Below are 12,135 nucleotides of genomic sequence, written 5' to 3' on the forward strand. Positions count from 1 at the left end.
ATATTTTAAGAGGCTACAGTTGTATAACTATGAGCCTGAGTTACAAATAAGTAGCATAGAGTTTCAAAGACATTATCTTTCACAAGACAGGGGGAAGAAATGTGTTTGAGGGATTTTCAGAACTCAAAAGTCAGAATATATCAACCACCTGCTTGAATAAGGACCATTATCGTTTCAATCTGTCTCCTAAATGTTTTATTTGTATACTTTATTCATTACTGTAGCATCAAAACCATGACTGTGAGCATTATTATTTAAAACGTGTGCTCTTTATTAATGCAGAGGTGACAGAAAAAACTCGTGCTCACCGAAACTCGTCTGAACTCGGCTCATCTTCGCTGCTGATGTTTTAAAAATCTCATGAGACGTCAGATTTGAGATGGCGGCTCCATTCATATAACATGAACACATTTCTCCAGGCTTTGCTGAGAAAGGAACTTAATCAAATAACAAGGTTTTTAGGTTTCTTTTAATCCCAACAGAGAATAAAAGACACAGAGGACATGTCGGTAAAAATAAGAACACTCACAATATATCTATTTTCAGCTAATAAGTAGACAGCAAGTGACAGAAATACATATAATCACGTGTTTTTTTAACAACATGTACATTTAAATAACCTGCAACTCTCCATGCAGCATTTTTTCAACCGATAAAAGGGAGTGTTAACTGTTAGCAAAAACATCTTTCTTTATAACAACCTCTCGGTGTTATATTACATTCATTGTAACTCAACACTCACTCAAGTTACACATTTCACAAGGACACTTGACCTGAAAATGGAGAAAAGGAGAGTGCTTCACAACACACTAAATAAATGCAAGACACAGGGAAGGAGAAAAGTTAAATGAACTTTAAAGCACTTGAGAGAAATGGCAACAAGTACAACAGTCAGGAGGAAATGCTACCATTTTTTTTTACGTAGACGTGAGACAATCTTTAAAATCTGAACTCCAAAACATGATTATCAGCAGACCGGAAAAAAGAGCCGAAGATAATGAGAGCATTTTAAATGCGGTGGTAGCTCCAGACGAGACGTTTTAATCAGGGTTTTTTTTTTTAAGGCACGCAACCTTCAATTGTTTTTTTTAACTTAGTATTATAAAATGGAGCTCATTCAACTGTTTCAGTTCTCGGTGAGGCTGAGGAGCAATGGGTTTTATTTCCCTTCCTATTTGCATACTGCGAGCACAAAGAGAAGAATCTGCTTCAGGTTTGAAAGAAGAGATGAAAGCAATAAACGTCACTGCTCAGAACACGAAAGCTTGAAGTGATTGAAATGATCAGTTCAAGATCTGTGAGTGAAAAAAAATAAAAAAGAGCCAGAACCAGAGATGAAAATAATTCAGGGGGAAAAAATAATTTTGGGAAATTGATTTGAGTTTAGCTGGAGAGTTAGATGAGAAAAGTGAGGATAGATGAAAAGTTATGAAAACACAGCTAGCTGGTTAGCTTAGCACAAAGAATGGAAACAGCTCAGGTTCACAAAATAGGTTAATATTGAAATATCTTTCTGTACAAGAGCCACAGTAAAACCTGAACTTCAGGCTTCTATTTTGTCAGGAAATAAACCCTGTTCGAATTTTTTAACAATTTCAATGACTAAAACAACAACTTGGTTCACAAAGTTATCGCTGTTTTAGTTAATTAAAAATCCCAAAGGATCAGAAGCAGTGCGACAGAGGGTAGACTTTCTTAGAATCTCAGTTTCAACAGCTCTGAGCCAAACCAAGTGTAAAAAAACACAAATTGTTGTTTTTCACATGCATAAACAAATGTGATAGAACATGTTAATTTGTAAGCTTTTAAGAGGATTTAGTTAACTTTGGACGGAGCCAAGTTTGATGTTTACACTGGTTTCCAATTGTTGTGCTAAGCTAAGCTAGGATAAGCTAACCGGCTTCTGGCTGTAGCTTCAAATTCACTGTAAGATATGAGATCAGTCATCACACATATCATCTAACTCCCTGCAAGACATCAAATTAGATACGTCCAACTATTGGTTTAAAGTTAAAACAAATAATGAAATAATGCGTAAATGCTCATTAAAACTATATTTTGCCGCCCACTCTTCTTCATAGTGTTACTTATTCACAGCGAACGCATCTCCAGTCCTCTCCCTGTGAGCCCCAGATGATTCACGGTAGCCTATATAACGGCTTATTTTCTATAATATCCTGTATAATACATCTGTTGGTTTCCTTCCAGGGGCTTCTGGCTGAAGACAAAGGAGTGTTTGTTGATCAGAAAATAACCGAGAGCACAGCCTGCAGCAGCAGACAAATATTGGCAACACACAAACCACTGGATCAAGAAAAAAAAGAACAACAAGAGGAGGAGAATGTGATGATTAGAATACAAATAATGCACCATGACACACCTGAAATGACGGGAGAGCTATAACTTATGTTCGTGATATACTTTACAGCAGAGGTAAAGCTGCCGGATGAACACACAATCACAGGCTGAAGGAGATATATGAACACTAATCATGCATGTGATTCTGTATCAGGGGATGTTTCACCTGTATTTCTAACTCTCCCAGAGGCACACATCTTATCTTCTAGCCTCCAGAGCAGGAGGAATATCACAGAAGGTCGTGTTCTGCTTTACATACATCGTGTGGTGGGATTCCTTCAGACCTCTGGAGCTGTGTCGTCTCGGAGGAAATCTGACCTCTGACCCCCCCCTGTGTTAACGGCCATCTTTAATACGCTCAGCCATACCGGGTGGAATTTAAAATAGGCCGATTTTACATTTGTGCTGACGCTCTCCTCAGCTGGGCGGACTTGCAATGAGTTTTGAGGTGGAGGTCGTTCTGTGATCGTTCTCGGGGACTTTATGCCGAGAAAATATGAGATTTTCTGTCGCCCAACAAGAAGCTGACACACACAATGACCCAGAGAGCAGCGATTTGGATACTCGCAGGTCAACATGCATCAAGGGTTATGACTGGATGGTTAATCAAAACATCTCTTCACTTTTAATGAGCTGTTGCTGTAGGTTTTAATTTCTTCAACAATCTTCATTAGAGGAAGAATCAGCTCAGTTGTCATGGAGCTTAAAATAAGATAAGATTTTATTTATCCCGAAGGAAATTGTTGTGCCAGAGTAACAAAAATACAATAAACACAGCAGCATAATAGCAAAACTGTACACTAAAAGTGCAGTCGAATGAGAGCTTAGAATCTGTCATGATGTTATTGTTGAGAACAAAATAAAAACTACTTTTTGTTTTTGTTTCCACTGCAAGTGAAGAACAGTGAAGATTTAAAATTGATCAAGATATGACAATTTGGTAAAACAAAAATGACAATGACAAAATGGGAAATCTGACTCCAGTGGCATCCTATATAAAGTTCCTAAATAAGAATCGCGAAATTTGGACTAGTCAAAATGTCAGATGCAAGAAATGATATTGCACAGCCTTCTTCAAACTGCTATTCTGAGGATGAATACTTAAAACTGTATTTCATGGCTTGTGAAAATCCAACATATTAATATTGGATCTGGCTTTTTTAAATCCTCCCCACTCTAAATTAAAGAAACTCCAAGCAGACGTGACCTCAGAGTCCTCAGCTGTAGCTACGCGTCTGCCAAGAAATCCACAAACCTTCCAGTTTCAACCTACATGTTGACCTGTAAATCACCAAATCGATGCTTCCTGAGAAGGAACCCAAAACGAAGTGTGAGAGAGAGAGTAAACGGAGCTCTGCAGCGAGGCTCAGCTGCAGTGTATTACAGTCGTCAGGGACCCTGTGCATCAAGTCGCCCAAATTAGACTTTGAATCCTTCCAGTGTCGCTCCCTCCGGGCGGCGGCTCTGACTGGGACACTAATCACAGTCTCGAAGGGGGGGGGGAGTCACGGTCACAGCCAGAGAGTCTCATGATGAGTCTGTCATGATTTTTAATGTTATTAACACCAACAAAAACACGCTGTTTGTGTTTCCGCTGTGAGGAACAGTGAAGATTTCAAATTGGGCTTCAAATGGATCCAGGAAGGACAATTTGGTTTGTTTCTCATTCACGTTGAAACAATACACGATAATGATGTTGTTCTTACATAATTATACATTTTGATTAGAAGGTAAATCCAAAACCACCAGAACACGTGTCTGAAGAAGCGACAGGAAGTCGATTACATCACTTTTTAACATCAGCGAAAACTTGAATGTCCGCCAGTGGTACATTAATACACGCGGCTGCTGTTAGCTTGCTTCCTGCGTACATGTTGTGTACAAGTTGTAGACGCCTGTTACGGCCTCCGCCTTCTATCTGCTCATTAACCTGTGAGTGTTCGCAGCTGTGTGTGTTATATGTATATGAGCTGTGCCGTTGCCCAGACGCCATTGGATGCCAGCTTTCCGTCCCTCCCCCGGTAAGCGTGACCGAAGATCTGGATTGGAGCAGGTCGGGCCCGGCTCTCCAATCCCTGCACACACCTTCCGGGGACTGTTTCAAGAACGTGTGCATCTCAGTTAGTCAACAGAGGTCTGAATCTGTGTCAGACGTCTCTCGGTACTCTCAGTACACTCTGTGTGAGTTCTGTTAACAGTGGTTAACTAGGTTGGGTGCATATGTGTGCTTATGTTTATGAATCTGTTTATCTTTAAGTACAACGTAACTGTGGTTAACTTGTACACAGGCTGTGTTTTGTTACGGTCTATTTTCGTTAGCCCTATTCCTTTTTCCATTTTAGAAGTGAGGTTCTCTTCTGTTTATGTGTTTGTAGTTTTTGTTTAGTTTAGGTATTAACTTGTGAAAGCTCTTAAAAAGTCTACTTTAGTTCCTTTGGTTTGTTATTCAAACGGTGCCTTTGTGGCCTTTTGTTTTGATCGTGGCTGTTTGTTGCCAAATTAGTGCAGTTTTCATTAAAACAACTTCCTATTTGACCAAAAACAACTGGTCATATGTTCCACTTCCCACGAGCCGGGACGTAACGACGCCTTAGACTAATGTTGTCGAAGGGGGGGGGGGGGCAGAGAGTCTCTCCACTGATACCAGTTGACCTACACACCTCACTGATTATTCCTCACTGCGCTGGAAACTGATGCATTCAAATGTTACGACCTGAATCCGGAGACATGCACGCTGCGTTCAAAGACAAACGGGCAGATGTGTTCACACAGTGATCGTGTACACAAAGAGGCACAAAGCTGAGATGAGAGTATGAGCGATGGAGAGAGGAGCGGTCTCTGTACAATGAGTGTATCGCAGGCACAAAATGATAATGGAATACAATTAACTTCCAATGGTTTCACTGCAGACATAAATCTCTCCCTCTGCGGGGGTCACAAATGATCTAACTCCCTCGGTGGGTTTGTGATTGCACATTGCTCTATGTGCTCACATTGTCAATGGCGCACTGTTACAGAGAGTTGCTGAAGAGATGAAGACATTAGCAACCGATCCAGATCGAGCCGGAACGTGTCTCTTAATAAGTTTCACAGTGCTATGAAAGAATAGCATCTTTCCGTTGTGTGAGTTTACAGACAGCAAAGCATGACGGTGAGCAGCGGATTTACAGCCATGACTCTTGTTGAGTTTTTTGCGGTTTTTCTTTTTCAAATGACCTTGTTCGTTGAAGCTGTTGTAGGCGAAAAATGCCCTCAATTATCAGTCAGAGACGAAGGCCTGAAGGATGCGTGTTATGGATGAATTACAGCCTGACAGGAGGAAACAGAGTAGGCGAGATCAACAGGCATCCATGGCAACAGGTTTTCATTCAGCCTCTGCCATGTAGAGCACCTGCAAACATGAGATCCGTGAGGTCACTGAGAGTTGACGGACAGTTGGGACTTCCTGTCGTTTCCCTCCGTTGTTTTTTGAGGCCGTCCTTTTGCTGAACTCACAGAGCAGAGAGGATCGGCTGGTCAGTGAACAGAACAACTCGGCAGCTTTCAAATTCAAGAAGCAGGAGATATGTTTTTTGCTGGCCATGTTTAGGAGTTGAACAGGAAGGCTTTCTGTCAGAAAACACGCTTCCCGGATGTTCTCCATTCAGCACTTGACAGGCGGCCATCGGACAACCTTCTCTAATGGATATGAAGTGGAATATGTGCCAAAGTGTGATGTTTGTGCACATTAGGGAACAGGCTTTCTGTCAGTGTAGCGATCCACCTGGTCCCCAGACGACAGAGATAATGATAACGGCGATGACGGTGTATTATGTCCTTGTCGGTTCAGCCAGGGTCACGACAGCATCCATGGGGGGTTAAAGAACTTGATGGAGTGAGTTTTGGCCCACTTGCCAATCACAGATTTCTCCGTGATGAAGCGATGGCCGCCGTACGGGGCGCTCTCGTGGAGCTGGTACTCCGCACACTCGTCCCGGCTGCCCGCCTCGTAGTAGTGATAGGGAACCTTTCTGTAGCCCTCCGTTCTGAAGGGGAGAGGAAGGAAGATCGTTAGATAAATAGAAAGAACAAGATAGAAAGAGCTTCATGTTTTTTTTTTTTAAACCAACGACAAGGACATTATGGTATTTATTTGAGGTCTTATTTGTAACTATTATAAACTTTGTATGTTCGCATGTGACTTTGTTCCCCGAAAGTATATTAAGTTACCATGAAACGGCCAGCTGAGTGCATTTTGATTTAACATATTATCTTCTTTGGAATTCTTTTTGCTGTTTTCAGCAGCCAATTGCTTTAAAGATGTTTTCCGACCCGCTGGGAGATTACAGATTGACGGTACAAGATCTGTTTCTGTTGCTATCAGCCTCGCCTACGCTAGAAGATTTCACAGAACGATTGCACAGGGATGAAGTGGAGGAGGAAGCAGAAGACAATGAAGAAGTCGCTTTTTGGAGAACAGCCCAAAATCTAAGATTTGAGATCCTGATCTGTCAGTGCTGCTGGTGAAGGTGAGACTCATCCTTTTGATATAATAAAAACATTTAATTCAAAAAACTAGTCCAGGATGAGTCACTAACATTATTAATCGTTCTCAGGGAAATTACACACTCTAAAATACCATTATCAATACCATAAGTTGTCAGATATTGGGCCATATACTGACGTACATGGGACAAAACAACTTCAAACATCTTTTTTGATTTCATAGGAATTTGAATCCTGCATGTTGGCCATGCAGCTTTGGGAGAGTTGAATATCGGACACTCCCTGAAATAAAGAGCCCTTCTGCTAATGTCAGACTTGTAACCAAATAACCAAGTAGTGCTGCATCACAAAGGAGGGGCATGTATTTCATGTGTGCGGTGATGTTTGACGTCCTGTCAGTGAATGGATGTTGAGATGAGATGCGACAGGACCCTTCTGATTGAGCTCTGAAGGTGATTGACCAATCGATCACATTTAATCAGAGCTGAGAGTCACAACACAATGAAGGTTCAAAGCAGGGTCCGGATGCAGTTATATCATTGTGTTATTAACCCTCAAAAGAATCGTATCGTTTTATTGTTATACAATGATATGTATTCAACTCTATTGTTCCAAGCAGGCTGCAAACTAAACTGAAGATTTTTGTCCTACGCATGTGAAGAATTTGGTCAACCATTGAAACTATTTCATTGAACACCTATTATTATAATTTGTATATGTTTTTTTCATGTGTGATAATGAAATTAATCAACTCCTCATCCTAGTCAAACATGAAATAATACAGTGTTTTTTCATGTGTTCACACAGTGTTTCCCCTTCCATTGTCTTGGAGGGGCGCTGCGCCCCGCCAACGGAGCCCCGCGCCCCGCCAACGGAGCCCCGCGCCTCCCCAACGGAGCCCCGCGCCTCCCCAACGGAGCCCTGCGCCCTGCCAACGGAGCCCGCCAACGGAGCCCCGCGCCTCCCCAACGGAGCGCCGCGCCTCCCCAACGGAGCCCCGTGCCTCCCCAACGGAGCCCAGCGCCCCCCCTGAAATTCAAGATGTTTTAAAAAAAAAAAATTATATATTATTTTTTAAGTAAATTTGTTTGTTATATATATAGCACCAAATCGCAACTAATCTATATCGAGTGTCACTTTTCACATTGAACATGGGCTCTTTTATTAAATAAACTAAACGCTTTCATTTTAAGTTGTGAGTTTAGTGTTTTTGACCCTTAGAAACACTGATGCATTAATCAATAACATGCTCAGGCAGCACCCCCCCAAAGCAGTAAACCTAGGGGAAACACTGTCACGTATTTTTGATATGATGGTAATATATCAGGTTCAAGTTGTCTGAATTTCCATTTTTGTGTATATAGATAAATAATACATACTGTATATACAACATGCAGGTGGAATGCATTTTCAGGACAAGCTCCAGAAAATAACAGCATTTAAAATCAACAAATGAGTTAAATGAAGGTTTTACAGGACATCGTTGAGCAGTCAGCGGCTTGAAGTGATGCTGCCTCGGGCGAAAGCCTCCACTCCACATGTTCCCCTCATTAAAAAAAAAATAACAGCAGCTCCTGTTATTCAATAACTACCTCTTGTTATTTCTAAGATATCATGAAAACATTCCTCCTATTCTGAGCCACAGTAAATCTAAAAACCTCCCAAATAAACTGAGTAATGTTGAGGAGGGAAGTGGAGCAATTCTGAGCTGAAATTGTTTACAGGTTGCATCTTCAAACCATTAGAGGAAAGGAGGAATCAATAAATAGATCCACTGTGCAGCCTGCAGTTGGTTGCTAATAGTGAGTGATGGCTTTATGAGAACATGTTGTGTAACACTTTCATGAGGGGAATGAACACGGACAGAAGAGAAAAAGCCATCTCCAGTGGTTCCACATCCACGGAGCCATGGCGGTGTGCCAGCTCTCAGTGAGACACAACCCAATCACTGCTTCTGTGTCACACGCTGAAGCGCACCGGCATTAACAAATAAATTCAATTTCACTCTCTCCGCAGCACCTGTTGAGGCTCCATTATCTAATATCCGCTGAGGTCAATTCTGACTAGCGCTGCACACAAAACTTCACTTCTTCTCGTTGTCGTAGCGGAGCGGTCGGCTGCCAGCAGAGGTTTGTGTGACACTAAATCGTCCACTCAGAAACTCAGTGAAACACAACATCCTCCCGGCTCACGCAGGAAAGGAAGGAGATAAGAGAGAGGCGGGGAATAAGAGGACGACGCACCTTAACTGCCTCGTTGAATGAAACCATAACAAGCACGCTTACTTTAAAGGTCACCTATCATGCAAAATCCACTTGTTTATGTCTCTTCTACATCAACATGTGTCCCCTCTGTGGAAAGAGACTCCGAAAGTTTCAGGAACAAAGATTCTCTCTTTTTGTCCTGATCCATTTATATAAAAGCCTGTCTGAAAATAAGCTGATCAGATTTTGGCCACTTTATGATGTCATAATGTTTTTTGGCTTGTGTAACCATTAGCCAATCACAGACCAAGGTAATTTCCCCCCCCCCCCTTATCAACTGAATCTCCTCTAGAGCAGGGGTTCCCAAAGTGGGGACGCGAGATGATTACAAAATAAAAATTAAAAATTGTATAAAAAAATTGATTGATTGATTGATTTTTTTTTTTTTTTTTTTTTTTTTAAATGATTAATAATAACGTTTGCTTAGACATTTTCAGGGGGTCGCCAGTCTCTGGCACTGTTATTTTGGGGGTCGCGGGCAAAAAGGTTGGGAACCCCTGCTCTAGAGCACCATTGTGTTCTTTGTAACCAAATCTCTCTCAGAGGGGCGTGGGGAGGGGTTCCTTATTTTCATCTAAAGTAACAGACAGAAAATCAGCACTTTTGAAACAGGGCTGAAACAGAGGGGATTATGGGTAATGCTGCCATGATCTGTTTGGTGTTTGGAGCCAAACACTTCAGAGACATGTTTTATATATATCTGAGACCTGTAATATATTGATGAACAACAGTATAATAGGGGACCTTTCATGATATTGTTGTTTTGAGCAACTAATCAGGGTTGCCATGCTGCTTGCTGTCAGAGAAGCAGCAGGATCCCTCTCCAGTGAAGCTCCAGCTCCCTGACTGTTCCAGGATCAGCCCCTTGGACAGCGCTCAAGACAAACTCCAACTGTTTACCAACATAATTTGGGCTTTTGATCCACAACCAAAACTGAATTTGTTCTCGTTTTAGCGGAGCGGTCGGCTGCCAGCAGAGGTTTGTGTGACACTAAATCGTCCACTCAGAAACTCAGTGAAACACGACATCCTCCTGTCTCACGTAGGTAAGGAAGGAAAGAAGTGAAAGACGGGAAAGGAGACAACGCCGCCTCTTAACTGCCTCGCTGAATCATAAAATCCTCCGCGCTGGTTGAATTATCTCTCCTCTCTGCCATGTGTCTGGGGCTGTTTATATTTCAACTCCCGCTGTGCACGGGGAACACGGGGAGGATAAAAGGCAGGATTTTCACTGCGTATTAGGTGGAAGTGTTTGACTCGGGGGATAGAGAGGGATCACGTTGAGAGAGAGGAGGCGAGTCAATCAGACCAGAGAGCGAGCAGCCGTGCCCGGAGCTACAGCATCTTTTTTGTCATCCTTCCCGTGGCCTCGCAGTCCGACAGCAATCACTCACCCACGAGTCAGACCGAGGAAGACTGGCATGTATAGAAATCAAACTTTGAGCAGGGTGGGTGGGTGCTGCAGACTCTGCAGTCTGCTGGGTATTCTAGGCAGGAGAATATATAATGGTATTCACGGCACACAGAACCCAATATGGATTTCAGCATAGAAATTCAGCCATTAAATCCAAAGGGAGGAATTGGAAATGCATTCCAACAGGGCAGGTCTTGATTATGGGAGAGGCTGCGATTGGCCGGCTCTGCTGTGAATGCGGATCTAGTTTACGAATTTTTTTGTGTGCATTTTTCACCTAAGAATGCAGGGGGATAGTTGGTGTCTTACTTGCAGTAGGTGTCATTTATCATGCCGTAGATATGGATCTCTTTGCACATGTCCATGGCGAGGATGAGCGTGAACCAGCCGGTGCTGAGGTAGGAGCCGGACTGGATCCTGCAGACACACAGAGACACCTCTTTCATTATGATATTCATCTTTTGATACATAACACTTTACTGTCAGATCAAGTGTGAACATGCAGCAGCTCCATTTGCAACACGGGCACATTTTAAGACAAGATACAATGAAACACACTGATACAAAAAGGGTCGATGAAAAAACTAGGAGTTAAATAAGATAGCTAGAGTCACAAAAAATGTATCCTTAGGTGCTTTTATTAACAGCCAAAATGCTGAAAAAACACAAAGTAACAAGGATCTACAGAAAGAAAACGAAACCTCGATATATACCGTACAGGTCGAGGACATATAACTGGTACCTCTCTGCTCTACAGCCACAGCCAGACTAACCTCCAAACACTTATATATGTTAAGCCCCTCCCCATAGGACAATCCACTATTTATACCCTTAATTATTGTTATTCTTATCTACAAACATATTCAAAATGTAAGGCAAATTATTTAACGTAACATTACAATCACTGAAGACAATATATTCAAGAGCCTTTAAGCCACATTAAGTCTGGGATTTACCTCTGTATTTCATTTGAGGATCAACTGGTGCATAGAATAATTCTTCAATCATAAAAAATACTTCAATTTAAATGAGTTTTCAGGTTTCCGTTTCTCTGACCTCTGAGCTCTTGTAAAGCAGATGATGTGAGAATTACAATTATTCTAACAGCTGTTCCTTTTGTAGGTAGTTCTGTATAAAGAGCCTAGCTCATCTCATATGTACATTTAAAACGAAATGCATCTGCAGCACAGCGTCAGGACAGGTGCATCACCATACGCCTGCCTTACACACACGGCTTTCACACGGCTTTTTAAACATGCATTATGGCGGACATTAATAGTTAAAGATGTTGTCAAATCCAGACTTCTGTATATATATATGGAAAGGTTCAGAGGCTGAGAAAAGAAACACACTTTATTGGGCGTTGAACAGCTTATCACAACAGCTGCAGACACGCCGTCCCCTGTGAATAATGCAGGACCCCCAGTGGGCCGATCAATAACAACACGCATAATCCTTTCATCAGCGGCACACTCGCGGTGTTATGACCTCACCAGAAAGGTACGCTTTGATCATCCTCCAATACGCCACTGAGATGGAGCTTCACTCGAGGTTTTGTCAAAACAAGACGAGTAAGTGGGTCATGAAGTGTAGACCCGCAGCCCCCGCATGGCA

At 42.1% G+C, this 12,135-nt stretch overlaps 1 protein-coding gene and 1 long non-coding RNA gene across 2 annotated transcripts in view; one reads left to right on the forward strand and one right to left on the reverse strand.

The window, feature by feature from the left end:
• Positions 1-451: 451 nt before the first annotated feature.
• Positions 452-12,135, reverse strand: part of st6galnac3 (ST6 (alpha-N-acetyl-neuraminyl-2,3-beta-galactosyl-1,3)-N-acetylgalactosaminide alpha-2,6-sialyltransferase 3) — a 79,772-nt gene continuing 68,088 nt past the window's right edge. Inside the window, exons 4-5 of the mRNA XM_079651363.1 lie at positions 10,831-10,938; positions 452-6,383 (exon numbers count right to left, since the gene is read on the reverse strand). Coding sequence (XP_079507489.1) covers positions 6,194-6,383; positions 10,831-10,938 — 298 coding nt within the window. The 3' untranslated portion in view covers positions 452-6,193. The remainder of the gene's footprint in view (positions 6,384-10,830; positions 10,939-12,135) is intronic.
• LOC307020175 lies at positions 4,440-7,882 on the forward strand. The gene is made up of 3 exons (XR_013802787.1): positions 4,440-4,539; positions 6,640-6,866; positions 7,651-7,882. It is a non-coding gene; the product is annotated as an uncharacterized lncRNA (long non-coding RNA).

The sequence above is a fragment of the Notothenia rossii genome (assembly GCF_949606895.1).
Source record: "Notothenia rossii genome assembly, chromosome: 9".
Lineage (NCBI taxonomy): Eukaryota > Metazoa > Chordata > Actinopteri > Perciformes > Nototheniidae > Notothenia > Notothenia rossii.